Below are 23593 nucleotides of genomic sequence, written 5' to 3' on the forward strand. Positions count from 1 at the left end.
AATTATTTTTAATTTTTCGCTTCTGAAACTGCATTGTCACATAAGTTAATTTTTCCTTTTTATGTTTGTTTCTTTAAAATTGTTATTTATTTTTATTTTTAACGTTTCGTTTTGAGCTATTCATTTACTTCACAAATTAATGTGTAATTACAAACTAATGCGCAATTTCTAATCACCAATTACTTCTTAATTGCTAAGACTATATGGGTTATATCAATTATTATACCATTGATGACGTCATAGTGTGACAGATTTCGCGGATGGATGGATAACGAGAGCCATTAAAGGCTTTCGCTTTAAATGTTTGCATGAAGTCGCCTATAGGCAGCTATTGGCTCTAGATTGCAGTTATTCGTTTCGGGCCCCTGATTATACACCTATATTCGCTGTTCATTTTCTAGGGGTTCAGTTGGCCCTATAGATAAGGTCTCTTGCATCGTTACTGATGTCATTATACTTGCTGACAGCCTTTCTGTCCTGACTCACTCGAAGGCTCGAAGGACGCTCTTCTGGGCCATTCTCTAAGATTTTTCATTCCACTACATGTTAAAGAAATGCGCTTTCACTGGATACCTGGACACTGCGGCATTGATGCTAACAAGACGGCCGATTTTTTAAACAAAATCTGCGCTTTGTGGGCCTGTGGTACCATTTACTCTAAACACTGTGCATTGACAACAGCTTGCTTCCAATGGTTCCTGCATCTGCATTTTTTCAGTCATGAGCCTCTTCGTGCTGCAGCGGATTTTCAACATTCCCTTGGAGTGTGCGCTTAAGTAGTTCATGGCAATTCGAGGTGTCTATGAAGTGGGATTCCAAATGTCCCCACTTTATAGACAATGATTCCAAATATGAAGTGGGATTCCAAACGGTCCCACTTGTTTTCAAGTGGTGCCACCTCAAAACAAGTGGTTTTAACAAGTGGTCCCAATTGTGGTCTCACTATGCAGGTGTTGTTGAGCCTCTGCGCAGGCTCTTGTGACACTACGTTGCTTTCGCTTGGGACTCTGAGGCAGTTCAAAGCTTTCATGAAGTGAAGCAACTACTTTCAACTTGTGACGTAATGCACTTGTTTGATCCGGCTCTACCAGTGGTCGTGATCACAGATGCTTAATTCAGAGCATGTACTTTCTTTTAACTTCAGATACTACAAAACGTTTGCAAAAACTGCTGGGTCAATAGCCGAAGCTAGTATAGGCCCAATGTACACATTTGTTATTACAGCAACAGAAGATGCCAACATGAAACTTGGTTATAAATGATCAGTGAACAAAGTATTAGCAAGCAACACTCAACAGCACAGGGCCTAAGACTGACCCCTGGAGGCACTCCAGCACACACAGGCTGTCGAGATGATTTTAAGTGTTTTATGTGGAAAAATTGTTTTCTGTTAGTAATGTAGCTTGTAAAGAAATCAAGAGTGGAATCCCTAAAACCATAGTGCTCTAGCTTGTGAATTAAAATGTTATGATTAACAGTATCAAATGCTTTCTTTAAGTCTAGGAACAAGGCTGCAGATATCTCATTAGCTTGTGAATTAAAATGTTATGATTAACAGTATCAAATGCTTTCTTTAAGTCTAGGAACAAGGCTGCAGACATTTCATAATTATGCAAAGATGAACATAACTCTTGAGACAATGCCATTACTGCTGTAGATGTAGACCTGTTATTTCTGAAGCCTTGTTGACAGTGAGATATGATTCTAGTTCTCTCCAAGTAGTCATTTAGTTGCTTTCTGACAAGTTTTTCGAACACAGTGTTAATGATACTCAAAACCGAGATTGGACGGTAACTGCCTGAATCATTACTATCCTTGTTTGTGAACTGGTATAGCTGCAGCGATCCTCAAAATATTTGCATAAATACCTTCGTAAACTGCATGATCCATTACTATTGATAGGAGTGGAGCAAGTTGGTGGATGTTCTCTTTAATGCTCTCAAAGTAATCCCGTCATGTCTGGTTGCCTTGTTTGCAACGAGTTTTCTTGATTGCTGTGATGTCACAATCGGCAACAGCTTGCGGTAAGAAGGTGTCATGAACACAAGGGTCATTAACAGAGCATGGTAGATTAGGGATATGAGCTACAAACTCAGGGCCAATGTTTGTGAAGGAATTATCAAACCTATCAACTGTTTTCATCAATGTGTTCAGGAACTACGCGCTGTTTTAACTGTCTACCGATTACGCTATTTCCCACATCCCACATTTTTCAGGAGTTTCCTTCTGCTTTCTGTATTAGCATACAGTTGTATTCTTTCTTTCTCATCTGTATTAATGCCACTCCATAGTTTCTGGAGGATCTGAACTTGTTTGAATAACAAATGTTTTCTTTTTGACGTTTCCACTTACGATACCATTGATCCTTCTCTTGTATAGCCTCAAGTATGTTCTGATTCATCCACAGGCACAAAGAATTGTTCGTACCTACGGGTAGTGCATAATGTGCATTTCGATATGGCAGACTCAAGAGCCTCAGCAAAATTTTCGAATTCAGTGTGAGCATTTGTATGATATATGTTGTTGAAATCTAAATTGTATATTTTCTCCTGCAAGAGTTGATAATTAATTCACGCAATTGGTGTAGAACTCATTCGAGCTGTTTTGTAGCAGAAATGTAATGGAGGCCTGCATACTGCTGCATATTTGCATCTCAACTCTCCCACGCTAAACACTCTGTGTATGGACATATGAATATTGGCATGGGCGTGTGTATGGGCATATGAATATCAGCATTACTTTTTATGGGGGAGGAAGTTCGAATTGAAGCAGGTCATCAAGCACAGTTTACCCTATACTCATCACATGGAACCAGTCGTTGATCGACACGTAATATAAGATTGTCTGCATGACTAGATTATTCACTGATGATGCTTTGATTTACCTCAGTGTGATTGCTCATATGGACTGCTAATATTAAAGGTCACATCTCGATGAAACAATTTCTTGCTCCTTAATGTCTCTAATGCTGAATTCATCATTCACAGAGTACCCGAATATCCTCCAGATAGTTTCCAGATAACAGCTATTAGCGTGCTTATCACAAGATATAAATATCTTGGTGTTCATCTTAAGTCATACCTGTCATGGAATCAAAAGAATAACTGTGTGTTCTGCTAACACCTTCCTGGGCTTTATTGAACATCTAGAATAAGCTCCTGTAAATGAAAAATGACTTGCATACATTACACTAATCCTAGCCCAAACCTAGAACATGCATCACACATTTTGTATCGTGAACAATGTAACCTAATTAGTGACATTGTTACAAATTATTTAGCGGCCGTAGGCAAATGTCAAGTGATGACCCGTCTATACTAATCTTTGATGCATCATTTCAAAGAAGATGTAAGCAAAAATTTTGTGTCTATACCACTTTAAGCTCAACTGTATACGCATATCAGGAGATGATAATCCAAGCTATTGTTACCAATGTAGTCTATTGTAATGTAAACAGTAAATATTTGTGCAGTGCTAATGCAATAATTATTTAATAAAAAAAGGCTCTGATGACTTGGATGCATTCTTAAAGAGTTTGCCATGCAGCTGTTCTAATGACTGTCACTATGAATGCAGGCTAATCTATCTTACCTATTAACTCAGTGAAATGCTGTGTGGCCCTTTCTGCAGATTCTACAGTACTGCAACAGTATAGCATTTTGAGCAGTGTTATGAACAGTGTTATTGTGGTCCCTTTGTCTATTTTGTGCACTCACTTAACCATATCTCAATTCACACATCTGTTCAGTTGTCACACCTCAGTTTATCTACTTTAATTTATGTGGGTGCTTAAGAAAATATGTAAACAATCTACAATGTATAGATTGTTTTTATTGGAAAAATAATTTACGATTCCTTGTGGTGACAATGCATCTTTAAAAAGTGTTGCAGCTTTGTTTATTTCTGCACTGCACGCCAGACAATGCTGGTAATGAATTCAAATCTCTGGATGCATGTACCTGCAAAGAGATTGGACGACAACGCAGTTGCAGGAACAAAATAAATATAGGTTTATTTCTGTGCTATGACAGGCAGATTGCAATATACTAGAATCTGAAGGAAAGGTAAGGCATAGTATAAGTTGCGATCTTCCAAGTATTTCAATAACTGATGCTAATGACATCTTCAGTACAATCATGAAAGGCCATCAATGTTGTCTTCACGTCTCTTTGGTTGTTTGTCACCTGAAAGACAATCACAACAGCGCAAATTAGAACAGTCGTCGCTTTTAGCTCTGCACACACTGAACTCTTATTTGACAGCGCATAATAGTACCATGTGCCACTTAGCAGAGTTGTTCAGAAAATGTCTGCATCAAGTTGCACCCTAACAGCAACTTTGTGAATTGCCAGCAATGTGTAGCCATGGACCTGAGGAAAAAGGAAGCATGTACAGGTGGGGAATGTGTCAAGGCAGTGAAACCCCTGTTGGTCCGCGGGTGCACGCACCACTCTTACCGAGCACTCTGTACTTATAAGACGCACCATGCCAGAAGGTTCCCTCATTTAATCAAACTTATTGTGCCTTTTGCAAGCTGCACACTTCAGGTGCTTGGTAAGAGCCTCCCTATCCGCCACCTGGGAGACGCGCTCTCTAGCAGTCAGGTTCTGCCGAGAGAAAAAAATGGTCTGGCTAAGCCAGATGCAGAGAAACCATTGTGCTGTAGGTTTCGCTTCAGTTGTTTAAGTGTGCAACACACTGAGCTGAAAGGAAAATATACTTACCTGCAGCATATATGGCCAGTATGGAGGTGCCTCTCGCGCTCTAACGCACACACCATCCTACTGGTTCGAGACAGCTGCACACCTCATAGGTGAGGTCTATAAGTACACAGATGAACTTGTAGACGGGTTGTAAACCAGAAGAGAGTGCCATAGAGTCGATCTCATCTTTCATATGTAGTTGTGTCCTGGAGATGTTATTATAACAGTTGCCTCATCATTGCTGTTAAGGATTTGCTTTTTTATGTTCTCCTTCTGAAGCTCAGTTGGCTTTGAAAAACTTGTACCTGAGCTGGACAGCCTCTGCTTCTTAGTGGAATGAAACCTGACTTGGTGTTCGATTTTCTTGTTTGCAGGCTCCCTTGATGTGTGGGGCATTTCTTGCTTCTTAGTGCCTTCATAAATCTTCAGTACAGGGTCCAAAAGCTTGCTGGCCTTGTTGTGCACTTCTTGAGGAATTTCTTGCTCTGCGACATACTCTTTGAGCAATTCCATCTTGGCCAAGACCAAGTCAGATTTTGTCATGCTTGTAGAGGCTTCTGCTGTTTGAACACTTTCCAAAATGTGGAAAGCCTCGTTTGCCTTTGAATTGGATGACACTGCTTCAGTAGCTTTCAGGATCTTCTGATCTCTTCCTTCAGGTGCGCCAGCGATGACCACACAGTGAATGTGTTTGCAGATCGTCAAGCTCATTCGGTGCTCCTCACAATCACATGAATAGCTATGCACACACACCATGCACTCGCTGCACTTCAGAGGGCAGCAGGCACTACCTTTCTCTTTTGAAATCATGTATGTGAGGCCTCTTGTGGACTGGGATTGCACAGTCCATGTTCCATCTTCATTCCTCTTGGCAGGCGTAGTAATTGCCACAGCAGATCTGTGGTTCTTCTCGATCCGGCTCATCTTGCTCGTTCTCTTTGCTTTCACAATGTGTTGTACCCTCTTCATCAAAGACTCGTATGTCATGTCCATCAGTGCAGTGATGAGCCTGTCAACACGATGATTCTTCTTACCTTCCAGGAAACTATGCTTTAAAGTCCTGTGCATCCTTTCAAGATACATGTTTGTGTTGATGCCAAGTCCAGTTCGAAAACTGTAGGCCCACATCTCCAGGCGGTGAGCATAATTTCCTCTGAAGTACTGAATAAACTCCTGAAGCCTGGGATCTTTGTTGGCAAGAAATGACTCGAGAAGCTCAGCCACTTCGTCCTTTTTTGGGCACTCTAGCAGTGTACGAACAGCATGGTAAACATCTACTGCGAGTTCTTTTCCTTTTATCTTCTCAGAAATCCTTCGCTTCCAGCTTTTGTCCACATGCCATGTGCAGAGTAGTCGATGTTGAGGTGGGCCCATGACTGTTGACCAGGCCTTGAAGTATTCGGATGCATCATCTGTCATGAAAGTTCTAGCTGACAGGGCTCCTGTGGAGGACTTCAGGGATTCAAAGAATGCTGATAGGGTTTTCTCATTAATCGTGCTGCAGATGAAGTAAGCCATAGGCAATCCTGCTCCATATTCATCCAGCACCAGAACAGTCACCAGTTCAAATTGGTACCCCGTTGTTCCATGTGTGGAATCAACACAGACTGTTCCTGTACCTAGAACTTTCAGCAGCTCTTCCTGTGGCTCCGTCATTAAGGCAAGAGCAAAGTCTTTTGTACTAAAGGTATTCGTTGGGTCAACAACTGCCTGCTCTTTGTACAAGCGAACAACAGGTTGCCCCTTGTTCCTCATGCTTTGCACCCATATGCTTACACTCATAGCATCATTATCATGACATCTTTCAGGAACTGTGAGGTTATATTGCCGCTTGATGTTGTGCAAGTCCATGCGATTTGTCAAATGCAGAGGAGTTAGCTTGCTTGTCACCGATTCCCTTATTTTCTTCAATATTGTCCTCATGGGCACTCCTTTCGAAAGGTCATCCGCAATGCTTGCCCTTTCCTGGTCAGTCATACTCAGGTGTTCAACATCTGCATCATGCCCATAATGCGTCCTTTGGTACGATACCTTGACAGTACCCTCGTCTCTAGTAACGATCAGAAAAGAAAGGCATGTCCTGCCGCTCCTGCAGCTTCCCTGACTTTTCATCGCACGAGTCTTGTTGCCTCGACCTGGTCGTGCCACTCCTGACCTGTTGCAAGCGTAGTAGGTCCTCGTACATTCGTTGGTGAGCCTTTTTTCACCTGTGGATATTACGAACTTGCACACCTGGCTCGCTTCCTCCTGTCCTTTCCAATCATGGAACTCTGTAAAATGCATAAAAAATACTTTAGAAAATATTGTGTAGAAAGGTGTTAAAACTGAAGGCACTGTCATTGTCAGTGACGAATGAACAATGCTTGAAAAATATTCGAAAAACATGGAGGATTATGTGCACCATAATTTCATGTATACACTGTACATACCAAAAAGCGGAACTTTGTACCTTGCAGAAAATACAGCATTCAAATGCCCAATTCAACAATATCACGAAGGTTTGCGATACTTGCGCTATATGCTTCTGTTGCCATCACCTGGCTCAATATCTGCACGCGTGTTTGCTATGTGGCCCTAGTTACTATCTCGTAATACCCACTTTAACGCTGAAGCATGCAATTGCGTGGTGGAATCCTGGAATGCGATCCCCTCGTGTTATCGTTATTGTCTTGTGGACGTGTGCGCCCGATGAATAAAGTAATATCAAAGGTATTGAAGGCAATGATATCAGTGCGTTTTTAAGGGAGCATGGTAGGGTAACCCTCCACCAAAAATCAAATTTGGAATTTTGGCACAGAAAAATCGACTACACTATGCGGAACAGTCCTGCGGAAGCGCGGCCTCGAGCGCCCGCTCAAAGCGGTTTAAATGAAGGCTACAAGGGTAGACGTGCGGGCTAGTTGGTGCTGCATACTTGTTTTAAACAGCGCAAAAGACACGGACACAGGAGGGACACACAAGACACACACAGCGCGGTTCAGATGTCGCGCCGAAATGTGCCGCGCGCCCTGGCGTGTAAAAGTGGCAAGTGGAGTTCGGAGGCCGGTTTGTTTATCGTTGTTTTTCGCGGTTTTCTTCATTATGGCGTGTTTTTTTGCTTGTGTGTGTGTATGTATGGCAAGTAAACGGTGCATACTAAAAGATAATGTATTGTTGGAAATATTTACTTTTATAGCAGATATGCAGCTAGTGGTGCTCTTGTAGCGTGTTTCGTCTTTGTTATTGTTTGCATAGGTCGTGATCGCTTATGCACCTTTTTCGAACCTCAAACGTAGTACTTGCCCAGAAGATGGCACGATCAAAAATGGCAGATGGCAAATGGGGCAAAAAGAGAACATTAAAAAAATAATCACTTCACTAGCAAGAAGGACAGTGGTAAACCGGCACGATAAAGCGCAAGCTTCACGAAACCTGGTGAGAGGATCGGTGGTGATTCCTTCGATGTAGACGGCTCAAGTACAACTGGCTACGTCTCATCGACTTTTCTCTTCCCTGCAGCTTCATGCAAGATGTTGCTGTGAACAACATATCTAATACACGTGCAGCAGGGGATTCCTCCTTTCTGTTTTGTTCATACGCTTCGATCAGTGATTTGATGCTCCCCTGCTCCACGTGTTTTATAAATACTGTCGAAAATCGTACTCGAATATAACAACTTCGAATTCATCAATCAACACTATTCACAAATTAACGGCACAGCCATGGGTACAAGGATGGCCCACACCTACGTCAACATCTTCATGCATAGTAATAAGTCTAAATTTTTGAAAGATTGTCCCATTAAGCCCACCCTATACAAACGCTACTTGGATGACATCTTTTTAATTTGGACTGACACACCTCGTCCACCCCAACATATCTTTCACTTACACGTGCGCCCACACCACAATTAACTTCCTAGATGTTGAGATTTTGGTAAACGAAAGCTCACTCACCGCCAGTGTATATAGAAAACCGACGGACCGTCAACAATACGTACACTTCCAAACCTGCCATCCTCGTCACTCTAAAACAAGCATCCCATACTCTCAGGCACATCGATCTAAAGGAATATGTTCCCAAGATGAAGACTTCGTAAAAAATTCCAAACGCATGCAAGAAGTCCTCATTAAGCAGCGATACCCGTCGCCATTGCCGACGATGCCATTCAAAGGATAGCTAAACCCAACCGAGAGCAAATACTGGAGTGACGTCGATACAGCGAGCAAACAGACCATCAGGCAAATCTCGTACTTCCCTTCACCAGTAACCCAGCCGCCTAACGTACGTAAACAAAATCTTCAAAAAAACATTTCAACATTCTCAAACAAAGCGAGCTAGCGCCTCGCCAAAATTTTCACTGCTCTCCCTCATGCAGTCTACAGACGACCGAAAAACATTCGAAACATTCTAATACACTCAGTCACATAAAGAGCCGGTTTTGGGGTGTCGACCTTGTGGAAAAAGTAGATTCCAGGTCTGCAAACACATTACAAACATCAAGCTGTGAAATAAGCACAGCTTCAGGATTCAAATGGAAAATTAATGACAACTCTGATTGGGATTTCTGCAACGTAATATACCTCCTAGGATGCAGTGTGTGCAGTACGCAGTACATGGGGCAGGCCGTTAACTTTATACGAATTCGCTTTAATAACCACCGCGCGCATATTTTATCCCTACCTCCCCTTGTTAAAACACATATATTAATGAGAAAAACGACCCATTTGATGCAATTAAGTTAACAGTCCTACAGGGTGGCTTCCACAACAAAGAGATCTCGAGCAACGCGAGTCGTACTTTATTTACAAATTTAATAACAATTCCTCACGGCATTAATGAAAGTCCGGGTGTATTGACCTCCATCGCCCCTTGCAGAGCCAATGCTGACCTTAGGAATTCCGGCGCGACAAACCTCGGTCGTTTGTCGCCAGCGGCATCTTTTTCAAGCTTCGCTGCCCGCTTACACAAAGCTCTGAATTCATCCCCCACCCCTGTCTTGCCAGTTCGACGCACCACCTTGCCGAGCGGGGTGCAATTGAAGAACCAAGAACCCTTGATGGGCACAAAAGAAAAATACTAGAAAAAGGAGAAAGAAATAAAGAGAAAAAGAAAAACGCTTTGTCCCCTGCCGCCCAGCGAGCTTGCGCGGGAGGCCAGCCCGGGGGAAAAAAGGAATAACGAGGGGAGGGAGGGCATCCGGGCCCTCAAAGCAACAATAACAGACTTTGGCGGAGTCCCGGAGCAGATAAGAATCATAGATGCATGTACTGCCCGTGCCGCCGGCCAAAACGAGCAAACAAATAAACAATAAATTCAGACAGGGCAGGAGACGTTCCAGGAGCGTCTTCGGTACGAATAGTGAAGGCGGAATCAGCGGCGCAGTTAGCTTAACTACACACACGTGCACTGTGCATGAAACACACACACAAAAGAAAAAGAAAAAAGGCGGCAAAACATACGAGTTCGCGAAAGTGTCCTGTGGGGGGGTAAAGGTGAATGGCAGGAGCATTTAATCAAGGGTTCTTGGTTCTTCAATTGCACCCCGCTCGACAAGGTGGTACGTCGAACTGGGAAGACAGGGGTAGGGGATGAATTATGAGCTTTGTGTAAGCGGACGGGCAGCGAAGCTTGAAAAAGATGCCGCTGGCGGCAAACGACCGAGGTTTGACGCGCCGGCACTCCTAAGGTCAGCACTGGCTCTGAAAGGGGCGATGGAGGTCAATAAACCCGGACTTTCATTAATGCCGTGAGGAATTGTTACAAATTTGTAAATAAAGTACGACTCCCGTTGCTCTCTTTGTTGTGGAACCCACCCTGTAGGACTGTGAACTTAATTGCATCAAATGGGTCGTTTTTCTCATTAATATATGTGTTCTGACAAAGGGATGATGGGTAGGAATAAGATATTTACTTATGCAAGAGTGACTAGCTATGCGCAAAAATTTCCGCGTTTCAATTTTCAAAACTGCGAACTTTGACCGCAGCGTCCCGGACAAATAATTCGAACTCCCGACCGCGTTTTTAAATTCATTCTAAACGGGGTACGTGTTTACTGGTACCTGCAGTGGTCGGCTGCGCAACTATATATATAAGCTATCGCGTGCAGCTGTCATATTATAAAAGAAAATCCGCACAAAACAAAAATTACGCAGCAACGGGCTGTGGCGAATGATTGCGCGCAATATTTTTTCGCGGGTTAGTGAAACGAACAGTTTTGTTTTAAATCACGAGAGTTGTATCAAAAGCCTTTATATGTCGTCATTAATTACGATAGGTACGACGACACAGTGAATAGGAGTTTATATAGACTGTCGTCCTTCAAAGACCCAATGCTTTTCTCCTCCAAAACGTCGTGTAAAACAAAACCGGACCGCCAAATTTTGACACGGTTGTACGAAATTTCTGCACTAACGAAAGCTATGAGTGTAGTCTCCTGCATGTAGAGAATGTAGAATACAAGGAAAAATTATAATATGTATGCTCTAGGTCAGGTTCATAGTCCAACAGCATTCGATTGTAAATGCAGGCACTCGATGGAGCGCTGATAGACGGGCGTGGTCACCTGTAGGCGCATTTGCGTGGCTTTGCATAGATAGTACGTGTTTAACCTCTCAGGTCTGCAAAAGCTGTATCGGGTCCGCCAGGCAGTGGCGATTATAATAAATGCACAACGAAGCGCGCCGTTCGAGCGCACTAAAATAATACACCAGCAGTTCAAGGATATCATATATAATAAAAATAAAATGCGGGATTTAGCTCGCTGCAAAAAGCTGTAAATTCGCCCGCTGCGCACATATATAGATGCATTCGCACAGACTTGCTAAGAACGTTAAAGCAAAACAAACAAAAAAAAGCCAAAGAGGCAGCGCAGGAAAATTCATGCACGTCGCGTTGCAAACATATCTCCTTACCTTTGTCGTTCCCAAAGGACAGTTGCAGATTTTCGGCTGGGAATTTGTGCGCCACGTTGTAGTGATGAACCAAATTTTCGAGTGTTGATAGCAGGCTGCTGCACTGGTCGCAGCGGAGAAGGGCTCCTTTCGTCTCCAACTTGTGCACCATCCTCATATGCTGCAGCATGTTTTTCCGCTGAGTGAAGACTTTGTCGCAGACGCCGCAACGTCGATCATGATGCAGATCATGGTCACCGTGCTCAGGTTGACGTTCACTCTGGTTTGGAAACACTGACGCCATTCTGGACAGAAACGCGCATGCAGTGTGTGAAAGCGCGGCGCATCAGGTGCGCTTTTTGAACCCGCGCGCGCTGTCAAAAACGTGGGGAATTCCGAGAAAAACCTAGGGAAAATATGTCTCTTCCCAACCAAACACGACGTCATTAAAAGTCACGTGACCATGACGTCACGTGACGTTTTAGGCGTGACGTCACATTTTGTTTGACCAATCAGCGTTTCCAGCCCACCTGCACCGAAACGCTTGTGGCAGAACCCGCGCGCTGCGTGGCGTGGTGGTTAGTTAACTCGCTACACACGCGGAAGACCAGGATTTGATTCCCCTTGAACGAATTTTTCAGTTTTGGCGTCGAATGCATGACACTGCTTTTGCTACGATTGAGTGACACTGCTATTGCTAAGATTTTGTTTGGTTATCTTTCTATTATAACCTAGTGCTTAAATTGTGCAATCTTTACATAAGCTAGAGGTTTAAGCGAATTGTAGATAAGCCTTCTGCGTTTTGTTTTTAAACTTGTAATTTGCATATTACTTGTTACTTGGGTGTGAGCGATATAGAACAGTGAATGAGGGTTATAAATGTGCCCATTTTGTTCCAATAAACAGTTGGTAGTGTGCGCATGTGTTGTCTTTCTTCCTTCTATTGTCTTCATTGCGCCGAGGTTTTTTCAGTCATGCATCAACTCGCGCCCCACAGCTGGCCGTCATTGACAGCGTACCTCTGCGTGGCGCATTCTGTGCAGCTCGCAGACGCCAAGCTGAACGAAACGATTCCCTGGGCACTGTTTGAAAAGGAGTGTTTGTCTTACCCATCTGCTAAAAGCACAGATCGAAGCTTGGAGAGTAACGTCGGGTGTGCTCTAAACGCGCATTCAATGTTGGCGCTGCAGGTGGTACGGAGATTCTGGGGCCATTTATTTTCACAGCAGCAGCAAGGCGACGCTTCACAAACTTCAGTTTCGGTGCGGTTTACTTTTTCTTTTCTTGCTACCACGGCTTGTTTGCACTAAAACAAACTGCGATTTAAAATAAAATAAATGAAAAACAAATCGTTCTTTCTGGAGGAATCGAACCTTAGTGTTCTGCGTGTGAAGCGAGTTCACTAACCACTACGCCTATCTTCTCGTTCACTGTATCTTCTAGTTCACTCTGCCATACCAAACCGAGCTTGCCGACCTCCGCAGCCTCTGTTTGCTACCTTAACCGCCAAGATGGCAGCGCCCATGGCAGCAGCAGCAGCAACGTCGAAGGACTCGTCCTCCCATAGTTGTGTCATCTGGCTTGATTCAACAACCTCGGCTCTTATACGCATCTGATACGGATCTTATACGGTAACACGCGCGACGCTCGCCTATATGCTGCGATTGTAGCGGAACTGAACGCCGGGCTGCCGCCGGGAGAAGGCCCATGCAACAACAAACAAGTGAAGCTGAAAATGGAAAACCTTACTACCTCAACAGTGCATTCTCAAGATCGTCTGCGACACCCCCGACCTATGCGACGACGGCGAAGAGAATCGACGCATTGCTCCAGCGACAACACATGCTACTGTCGCACATGCGAGGCTGATGTAAGCAGTTCAGCTGCACTATGAAAACAGTGCCAAGAACCCAATAGCACGAGAATCGTTCGGTAAAGGTCGTACTTACCGGTATTTCTTGTTGAGACTCGAGAGTAATGTCCTCAGGCAGTAGCAGCATACGCAGCACTTCGAATCTTCGCTCGTGCACGCGTGCACGGCGCTGCATGTAAACTTCATCCTCCTCGTTACGCACGTGTTGTTGGTCGTTGTTATTTGCAAATTGCGAGCTGCAGCGCTGACAGCATTGCTGTACGCGTCGCTATTTCTGGCCGCCTGCTAGAGCAACAATATAGTTAATTGAATTTCTAGATTTATTTCATATTTCTTTACCAGGCTTCACTGTGTACTAGCAGCATTTGTGAAATAGCATACACAGTGCAGCCTGGGAAAGATATATGCAATAAATAAATCTAGAAATTAACCTAGTAAGATATTGCTAGAATGACAATAGTTGAACCGTAATGCACAGTCGTGGCTTCAGTTGCAAAGCAGCAACTAGCAGGATGTAGTTTAGTCACATTGCAAATGTAAATTGCATGCATTAATTTCACCAGTACCTGTGCATATGCATTAGACACTTATCTATGAAATTTTAGTCTTGCATTGAGAATGTGTACAGTGAAGCTTAATCCACTGAGAGAAATGCTGTGATCACAACCCTCAAATGTTTTTTTTAGCAACACATTTAATAGCTCTCATCATTTTTATTTGTCCAGGCAGCTGAGACGGACAGGCACTTCAACTGGGTCACCTGGTGTCCCATGTATCTTCTACTGGCAGCTCCACACTTCCTTGGCTGCCTTCCCATCAACGATGATGGGCGAGTCAAGGAAAGTTTAGAGGTAATTTGTGATTTATAACATTGCGTGTTATCTGTCGTTCAGATCGCTTCAGAATTCTATTGCTGCTCATTTCTCAGTGCGGAACTTATACTCATTATAAAATGGTGGCCAACAATAGATAATAAAGAACAGACTCAAGCAGTTGTGTAAACCACTCCCACAAACATGGGCACTGGCCTCCACATCTACATTTTTGCCTTGTGCTGTTGTTCTTTGTCATGAAGCGTGAACCAACTAGCCAAGCAACTCCCACCGCTCGTCCATAAATCCTTGTTTTTTTTTTCTAGCAAATCTACATATCGGTAGTTAGCTGGTTGTCTCCCCATGTATTTAATGTTACCATGCCAGAGAAAAGACCGCTTTGTTGTACAGGGAGTTCAATGTGCATTGCTGGTTTAGGTTACATCCTTTTTTTTTCAGGTGGGAATCATATGTCAAAAGGCACACTTTGTGGATGGATTTGACTCAAGTCTGTACTAAGATGAAGTTACGATACGCACCAGAATTTCGGTGCCTTTATTTGCGTGGTATATTAACATTGCTAATGCTGTATGACAATTCATCTTTCACTAATGTGACCATATTCTATGGAACCCAAAGTGGGACGGGGGGGGGGGGGTGGGTACAAAGAGACCATTCAATCATACATTTTTATTTTTTATTTCGAACACGCAAAAGCCATTGTCGTTTTTCTAAATCAACCTGTGCGAAAAGTGTCTCCTTCTTTAATACTTCTGGCTAGAATGTATTTTCTTTAGCAAATGTTCCTTTCTGCAAAGATTTGAAAAGTATTCCTCGCACGTCATGCATGCATTTACCTTCAGCGCAAGCATGGCTTTTAATGTCGCCACTTTAAGCTGTGTCTTCTCTGCTGTCCATATCTTGCTCATGAGAGAAAACGCCCTCTCTACGGGTGCATTTGTACCTGGCAGGCACATGCAATATTCCAGCATGGTCATCAAGTTCTCACAAGGCACATCATTCTTCTCGAAGTGCCCGAGAATCTCCATCAAGCGTTCCCCAACAGATATTTTCTGCGCCTTCCATTCCTAAATTTTTTCAGCGGTCACATAATGTGAGACATTATTGATTTCATCAAACATGGCATTCTGATCAACTATGACATGATTGAACCCTGAAGTTATGAGTTCTACAGTTTTCTGCATGTCATTGCAGCATGGGGATGACCCAAGCGAGACCCATAGAAGGCTTCGTACTTCATCAAACTGCTGGCACCATTGGTCGAGGTATGACACGCAAGTTGCATAAAACTTCACCACAGTATTCACAACCTGTTCTCTTTGAACTTGTCCCTGTTCTTCGAGCTCTGTTGCCCTTGAGCGCACACTTGATGGTAGAAATGATTGCTCAAATCTTTCTCACACTTCAGTCTGCAGCTAGCTTAAGGCGCTGTAGACTTCCACAGCTGTCTTCGTGTCTCTTTCAATTTGGAGTACAGTAGCTTCAAACATAGCAGCTTGGCTATGCAGAAAATAGAGACAGAGCTCTCCACATGGGTCTTCGAAAAACGACTTGATGAGAGACAGACACTTGTCTATTGACAAAAACATGCCTTTAAAGCTGGTTAGAGCTTTAGGACCCTCTCAACAGCTGGCATCAATGCCAACTACTTGGTCTTGCTATAGCCCAGAAGCCGCTGGTACTCCGCTGATGCAAAATCACAAAACTTTTTGAAAGACTCCATTATGACCGTGTAAATGTAAAAGTATGAGTAGATTTTCACAATCACGGCCTCAATATCTAATGGCAGGCAATCGGCAGCAGTCTGAACGGTGTTGTGCGCTATGTGCGCAGCGCAGCCAATTCCAACGATCTTGTGATCCATAGAATCTTGCGATCTCGAGAACACATTGTTCTTCCCGTTTCGCGCAGCACCACCAAAGTTGCAATTTGCGTTGTCGGCACTGAAAGCAACCAGCTTTGATGTAACTTGGTTGGCTTCGAGTGCGTCCATTATATATTGGCTCACCATAGCTGAAGTCTTGCCTGGCAAGGTGTTAATCTCAAGGAGCTTCGTTTGCACTCCTGCAGCAGCGGTGAAATAGCGCACCATTATCGGGAGCACTTTCAAATCCTTGTGGTTGGAAGGATCACAGAACACTGAGATAAATTTAGCCTCCTGCAGGTCAGTCTTCAATTCTTCCTCTGCAGACGGAGCAAGCACGTTCAAAGCAATCGCTTCTGCCTTTGTGCGAGCGCAGGAGGATTTTTCGTTGAACAATTTCTGCAGAAGCTTTGAAGTGCAGTCCATTGATCGGAAGCTATGGTTGTGAGCGATCGTGTGGAAGGCGAATACACCCTTTGATGCAGCAAGTTGGAGTTCCTTTTCCCCGGCACGTTCCTGTCTGAAGAACTGGGTTACTGCATTGGATCTAGCAGCAGCCGACACACTCTGCTTGTGCTTGACAGAGCTGATGTGTTTTACTATATCCGAACGTCCACCGTGAGCGACTGAAAAGTCTGCCCCACATGCATCACAGCGCACATCCGCCTCTGACTTAGTTTTCTTGATGAACGAGTACTCTTTTCCCATCTGTTCCGTGAATTTGCACTTGCGTTTCGGCATTGTCGCCGGCAACACGACGAAAGAAGTCGAAAAACCAAAAAAAAAAGCTGACAAAGCCGCTACGAGGCGCCGTCAACAAATCGGGACATTTGATTTTGATTATGGCTTCGGCTCGCTGGACAATGCAGGCCAGCTGGCGTTATTTCGACCAGGTGAAAATAACGGAAAGCCAAGCCAAATCATTATTCCGACCTGGTCGTAATAACGAAAGCGTTATTTTCACCTATGGATTATAGATTGGCTTGGCGTCATTTGTGATTTATGCATCGCTGTTGTGCAGGCGCGGGCGTTTTGCATCGCTTGCTTGTTTGGTCGGCTTCTGGCTGCTCTGGACGTGTGGTGTGGCACATTGGTTGTGAAAGGACGGTTATGTGCTTGCGTGGTTTGTGTGCTCGCACTTGTGTAGTGCTTGTGCCTTCGAAGGTGCTCCAGAAAAATGAAAGTCTTTTTCGAAGCTTTCTCAAGAAAATCTTGTCGTGATTAATTGCCCGTATGAAAATATGCTTTCATTTCACGTAATTTATGGGTTGGTCGAGTGGGTATATGTGCGCTCATAAGTTCCGAGCTTTCATCCTGATTTGCGCAGAGTATAGGCAAGTTAGTAATGTGAATTCTTTACAACGTGATCAGGCACGGTGGTTCCGCAGTCCCTGAGGCATTCGTCGGTCGAAGCGAACAGCGGTCCCATAAGTACAGGGTCGTCCACCCTGAACATGCGAGTGCGTGGCTGCACTCTCTGGAGGGCCACTGCGTCCGACACGGCCACTCAGCCGAGTGGCGCTAGAGAAGTTGGACCTGCGCGTGGCGCTTCTCCTCATCTGCCACTTCGCTTCGATGCGCAGCCGTGTCGGACGAGGTGGCCCTCCAGAGAGCGCAACCATGCGCTCGCGTTATGACAAGAGAAGAAGGTTGCTAGTGACACGTCAACAGGACCAGATGGTATTCCAATTATATTAATAAAGAAGCTTTGACCAAAATCCAAGCAAACATTAATAGAGGTAGTGAAAAAAAATGGTAGTGGATGGCAAAGTCCCCAATGCATGGCGATCAAGTAGAATGAACATGATATATAAGGGAAAGGGGGACAAAGCTGATATAAGCAAATACCGTTCTTCAGAAACGCACTGCGATGAGTCTAGGTTAGCCTGAGCAGCTGTCTGTGGAAGGGATTTAGCAATGAAGAGGGAGCATACCTGCGGTACGCGTGCGCTTCTTCGCTGCTATCGCGGTGGCCGCATTAATCCCATACAATCATCGCTATATTAGAATCTAGAAATTGTGTATTTTAAGGTGCAGGCGACAAGAATAAAACGGATGGCAGAAACAAAATTGTCGGAGCGAACCCACGCAAGCGCATTTTGTACAGAGCTGTTTGTGCCATCTGCCGCGGCATAGTTTCGTTTCTGTGCTGTCGTTAACGCTAGCGTCGATGCAACTGTGCCAACAGACGCAAAAAAAATCACATGGTCTGTAAGTGTGTTGGCGTTGGCCTGGGTGCTTCCAGAAGTCGCCGAACGCAGCAGCGAACAAGTGCCTATATAGAGTACGTGTATAGTCTCGCTTTTTCTGGCCGGCTTTGCCATTACGCGCGCATTGAACGAATTCCGGGACGGTGTAAACTACCATCGTGAGATAACTTTCGCGACGCACGACAAGGGAATTATGCAACAATTGCATTATGTAACAGATATAGGCTGGGACGCTCATTTTTCGAACATCTCCTTGTGGTGGATAGCACTGTCGTCCTCGTCTGAGCTGCTGCTGGAATCGCTGTTGTCATGCGGCAGCAACGCAGACCGCGCTCCTAGTGTAGTTATCCGGCCTCTCTTGGACATTTTGCCTCGCACAGCGCGGCACCCGCAAAACAACACAGCAAGGACGCTACTACTGCGTCAAAAGCCTACACTTGCTTCTGCCTACGCGCAGGGGACGCCGAGGCCTCGCACCGCTTCCGCGAAATGGCGGAAGTGGCTCTGTCACGTGGACTCATCTCGGAGCCACTCCGACTTTTTTCTCGGAGCGCCTCAGAGCGCTCTGAACTGGAGGCGCGCAAAGAACCAGCCGAATGTAGTCATAGCGGCCGGTTTCGACCAGCCGAATGTGTGGTCGCCTCTCAGAGTGCTCTAGAGCGATCTAAAGCGACCAGTCGAAGACACCATTAGTAATTTGGCGGCTTGGCTGGAAACTGGAGCTGGACGTTCAAGCTACATTTAGCGATTCAAAACTAGCGCCTTTATGTAATTCTTGTCGAGGCACAATGACGATGGCTACTACCGCAGATCCGCTGGTCACGTGACTTATGATTCATCCCAGTGCCTCCTTTACTTAAAGGAGGCGTTGTTCATCCTCATCAGAAATCTGGGCATAAGTATAACAGACTGAAGTGTTACCACAAATAAATGCTTTCTTTGTTGCGTTGATTTATTAGTAAGCCGTTTAACGTTTGGAGCGATTCAGATGCAAGGCGAAAAGCTAGCGCGCGAAGTTTTTGGCGGGACTGGGGGCGCTGCGGGGCTTGGGCCAGAGCACGACCGGCTTTATTACTTGGTAATAAGCCAAGTAATAAAGCCGGTCGTGGGCCAGAGTCAGCGCAGCAATTTTCATAGCGCGCGCTTTTTGCAACAAGCGGCGTGGTGCAGCTCGATAGAAGGAACTTATGTATACAGTTTTGAACTCTGGATTCACGCTTGATGTTCAGTGAAGTTTAACGTAATGTTATGCGCTGCATTCACACAATTGTTTAACGTGAGCGCTGATATTCTTTTTTTACACTGTCTCCTCTAGCACACCGAAACAAGGAACTTTGGTAGGCTTGGCAAAGTCAATGCAGCACCCTTTGTGTGATAATGTCGGGAGCGTCGCTGTCAGAAGGAACGTATGTATGCAGAAAAAAGGTTAGAACTGCCCGAATTAGACACGACAGGAAAACAGGAACAAACACTACAACACAGGCAGCCGTTTATTGGGGCATTTATGGGCCCATCAAAACCACGTTGGGTCGACAGCTTTTTAAGGCCTTTTGTGAATGAGCTCAAGGAAATTCTAGAAAAGGCATTTCACTTAAAGGTTGAGAAACATTATCTGCGCCTCGGTTGTCGTGTTTGTTCCTGTTCTCCTGTCGTGTCTAATTCGCACAGTTCTAACCTTTTTTCTGCAATGAACCAACCTAGCCCGCAAGAACGTTCTACCTCGTATGTATGCGTATTGTCAACTATATGCATTCATGCTTCATGTCCAGTGAAGTGTAACGCAATTTTATGTGCTGTATGGGCATAACTGGTTCACCTGAGCGCTGATATTCTTTTTCGCATATTTATTTGCTCATTCTTGCTCACGGTTCAATAAGGAGCACGTGCGCAGAAAAAAAAAAATAGGGATTAGTGTTTTGAGTGTGAAAAGATGCCAAAACTAATGACAGAGCATCATGCTCGGAAGAAAGCGCGTCTTGAAGTAGAAGGCATGCTCGAATAGTTAGGAGTGTCAGTTCCCCGAGACAACGTTATCAGTGACTGCTCTTCACATTCTGGGCATTCACGAGGTGCGCTAAATGACAGTAATGTTCAAGACACTTCTCATGAACAATCCATACTGGAAAAGCATGTCGCGGGGACTACGGCAATTGCTCCAGACCATGGGACAGTTGAGGCAACAGTTTCTTGCGACAGTAATGTTGACAGCTTTTGGGACTTCTCGGATGAGGAAAACCGTAGGTGCATTGAAGAGTGTGCTACGCGAATTCGTTGACCTGATTTCAGACGACTTGTCTTCTCTCGTGTTTGGTTCAGAAGCACTAGAGCAGTTCGATCAAGGGACGGCCTATCCAAGCGCTGAAAGTTTTTCTGTCCGTTTGGCTCGGTGGGCTGTAGAACATAATATAAAGCACCGTTCCCTGACATCGTTATTGGGTATTCTGAAGTCGCATTACTGTTTTTGTGACCTTCCAAAGGATGCACAAAGTTTGCTGGAAACCCCTCATAAGTCAGCTATGGCAGCAAGTGTTGTACCTCTAGCTCCGGGATTTTACTGCCATCACGGTCTAGAAAAGGGGTTAACGAATGCTCTGCTTAACTCTGGCTGTGCTGCACTAGTTGTTTTGCTAAGCTTTAACATAGATGGGCTTCCCTTGTCTAAAAGCTCAAAGCAACAACATTGGCCAGTACAAGGCCTTGTGTATACCTCAGACTTGGCTGTTGCTGAACTACAGCCGTTTATTGTTGGGGCATCTATGGGCCCCTCAAAACCAGGTTGTGTCGACAGCTTTTTAAGGCCTTTTGTGAATGAGCTCAAGGAAATTCTAGAAAAAGGCATTTCACTTCCCAGTGGCACTGTAAAGGTTGAGGTCGGAAACATTATCTGTGATGTGCCAGCTCGCTCATTCATCTTCAAAACGAAAGAGCGCAGCAGTTACTATGGGTGCCCCAAGTGCACAGCAGAGGATGGCTTTGATGACAAAGTTTTTTTTCACTGACGGCAGGAGTGCCGAGAACAGATGAGTCATTCCGCCTGCAGACAGATGAGGACCATTATTACGGAGTTTCCATTTTGACCGAACTACCCATTGACTGTGTAAGTGTGTGCCTCTTGATCCAATGCACCTAGTGTACTTAGGTGTAACAAGGAAACTTGTAAACCTGTGGTTTTCAGGTCCACTGTCCATTCGAATTGGTCCAAAAGATCGTGAAAATATATCGAAACAGAGTATGTCTCTTGAAAAGCATGTGCCAGAGGAGTTTGTGCACCGTCCAAGGGCACTTGATGGAAAGGATAGGTGGAAGGCCTCAGAGTTCTGGCTCCTTCTTCACAACACTGGCCCTGTCATCTTGAAGGACAATATCTCTGAGGCTGCTTACAGAAATTTTCTAATATTGCAGCTAGCACAATATTTTGCATGCCGTCATTGTGCCAGGAGCATGCAAGTTATGCTCATGTTCTGATGGAAAATTTTGTGCAAGATTTTGCTTTGCTTTATGGCGAACAAAATGTGTCGTATAATGTTCACTGCCTTCTACGCCTTGCTTCAGATGCTGAACAATACGGTACGTTGGAATCTTTTTCAGCATTTCCTTTCGAGAATAACTTGCAGAAAATTGAAGCGTTGCTTCGCAAGCCAGGATGCCCTCTCAGCCTGATATATAACAGGATGCAAGAAAAAAAGCGCTTGTGCAATGAAGCCATCTGGTGCAGAGCATAGGGCTAACTGTGATCTGCTAGGTAGTGATGACAAAGCTGGCCGCCCGTTTGGATGTATTGGACCGCAGTAGAGTGCAGCAAAGTTTAATTCTTTTACACTGAGCCTTAAAGAAGGCAACAACTGTTGTCAAATTGGCAGTGACACTGTTCTGATTAGTGCCTTCGCACACTGGATGGAAAATGGCTGTCCATGCATTTTAGGCAGGCAGTTCTTGGATGTTGAGCCGTTGTATGTGCATCCTTTTGACTCTACAAGACTTTGAATTTGTATTGTCAACAGACTGTCATCTGTTAGGTACTGGCCTGTTGTAAATGTGAAGAAAGCAGTGGTGCTGCCCTACAATGGCAAGCACGCAGTCGTGCCACTGTTGCACTGCAGCTAAATAATGAAAAAGGCTGCCTGAGCTGATATTGGTTCACGCTGTAGCCGTGAGGTAAGCAAGCACAGTTTACGGAAAGGTGCAGATTATATAGTCCGATACAACTTAAAGGGGCTCTGAAACACCTTCCGAGGAAAGCACATCAACTCGCTCAATCACTGCATTGTGGTGTCATGAAAACCTCGGTCAAATATTACACTTCTGCACGCAGCAGAGGACCCACAATCACGCACGAAAGTTGGCGGGCCCTTTTTGGCGACTTTTTCATGCTCTGACCCCCCCCCTCCGTCACACGCATCTAAGTATACATGTCGAGTGCTGGCTATTAGTTGGATTCTTTCAGACGTCAGGCAGCTACCGTGGCCACGGCAAATAAATTGCGTAGTTCTGGCAAGTCGGGAAGCTTCACCCCTGGAGGTTGGGCCGGCGTTGGAGCGCCGACCTTCCTGCGTGCAAAAAGTGACGAGAGGAGAGGGAAAAGCGTGAAGACGCTGAAATTCAAATTTTGACTACAGATAACGCCGCTTCTACAAATTGCATTAGAAAATTTCTTGCTGGACAGTATTCGTGAAGAGGCATTCTTCAACATCGCAGGGATACTGCAGCTTTATTAGAGCTCCTTTCAGGGCCCCTTTAAGGACATGGCGTCAAATGCCCCTCTGAAGAGGCCCTCCAGATAATAGCATCGATCGAGTGGCATGACATCGCAGTTCATCTCCTTTTTCACAGAAGCACCTGGCAGCCACCTGCGATGTCGTGTTAAGTGATTAACCTTCATATGAGATCCACTCAACACCGTTGGCTGGACGGCCTCCTTTGAGAGGTATTCACGGCTGCATTCATGAATTGAATCCACCTATAGTGCTTTTTTGTTTCCCCCTTTCCTTCATACGTGTTTGCTTACTGCACTGTTATAATACGGCAGTTATTTGCAATCTTCTAGTTTTCATGCAATTTTTGCCATACGTAGATTTCTCCCAATATGTTGGATCCTTTCCAAACGTTTGACGTACATTTACTGCTGGATGTTTATCCATTCTGAAACTCTCATGCAGATGGAGTTTTGCATAGTCGAATTTGTGGAGGAAACCATGATTAACATTGCGCCATCAACTTGGATTGTTGGAGCGAAATTCT

The 23593-nt window shown here is 44.6% G+C and overlaps 3 protein-coding genes across 4 annotated transcripts; 1 reads left to right on the forward strand and 2 right to left on the reverse strand.

The window, feature by feature from the left end:
* Positions 1-3986: 3986 nt before the first annotated feature.
* On the reverse strand, positions 3987-12095 carry LOC144111111 (uncharacterized). 2 transcript variants are annotated; one of them, XM_077644252.1, is made up of 3 exons: positions 11597-12095; positions 4725-6973; positions 3987-4184 (listed from the first exon to the last, which is right to left on the reverse strand). In XM_077644252.1, exons 1-2 carry the CDS (start codon positions 11877-11879, stop codon positions 4893-4895), a joined length of 2364 nt encoding a protein of 787 aa, XP_077500378.1. In that variant the 5' UTR covers positions 11880-12095; the 3' UTR covers positions 3987-4184; positions 4725-4892. The 2 variants fall into 2 exon arrangements, 1 of the variants encoding a protein (XP_077500378.1); XR_013309986.1 differs by lacking the exons at positions 4725-6973; positions 11597-12095 and adding an exon at positions 4276-4474.
* An 856-nt stretch (positions 12096-12951) lies between these two features.
* On the forward strand, positions 12952-15716 carry LOC144111128 (uncharacterized). Its single transcript, XM_077644279.1, has 3 exons — positions 12952-13445; positions 14174-14299; positions 15476-15716. The coding sequence occupies exons 1-3, from the start codon at positions 13311-13313 to the stop codon at positions 15566-15568; spliced, it is 354 nt and encodes a 117-aa protein (XP_077500405.1). The 5' UTR covers positions 12952-13310; the 3' UTR covers positions 15569-15716.
* A 145-nt stretch (positions 15717-15861) lies between these two features.
* Positions 15862-17581, reverse strand: LOC144111122 (uncharacterized). Its single transcript, XM_077644268.1, has one exon. It carries the CDS (start codon positions 16884-16886, stop codon positions 15927-15929), a length of 960 nt encoding a protein of 319 aa, XP_077500394.1. The 5' UTR covers positions 16887-17581; the 3' UTR covers positions 15862-15926.
* Positions 17582-23593: the final 6012 nt, after the last annotated feature.

Source organism: Amblyomma americanum, chromosome 1 (assembly GCF_052857255.1).
Source record: "Amblyomma americanum isolate KBUSLIRL-KWMA chromosome 1, ASM5285725v1, whole genome shotgun sequence".
In the NCBI taxonomy this organism is placed as follows: Eukaryota; Metazoa; Arthropoda; class Arachnida; order Ixodida; family Ixodidae; genus Amblyomma; species Amblyomma americanum.

Bases quoted from the DNA above. Each gene is read 5' to 3' on its own strand.
- LOC144111111 (XM_077644252.1), bottom strand. From the start codon at position 11,879: ATGGCGTCAGTGTTTCCAAACCAGAGTGAACGTCAACCTGAGCACGGT. The intron at 6,974-11,596 runs GTAAGGAGATAT...TGCATTTTACAG, and splicing joins GTCCTTTGGGAACGACAAAG to AGTTCCATGATTGGAAAGGA.
- LOC144111128 (XM_077644279.1), top strand. From the start codon at position 13,311: ATGGAAAACCTTACTACCTCAACAGTGCATTCTCAAGATCGTCTGCGA. The intron at 13,446-14,173 runs GTAAGCAGTTCA...TTATTTGTCCAG, and splicing joins GTCGCACATGCGAGGCTGAT to GCAGCTGAGACGGACAGGCA. The intron at 14,300-15,475 runs GTAATTTGTGAT...ATGTCATTGCAG, and splicing joins GAGTCAAGGAAAGTTTAGAG to CATGGGGATGACCCAAGCGA.
- LOC144111122 (XM_077644268.1), bottom strand. From the start codon at position 16,886: ATGCCGAAACGCAAGTGCAAATTCACGGAACAGATGGGAAAAGAGTAC.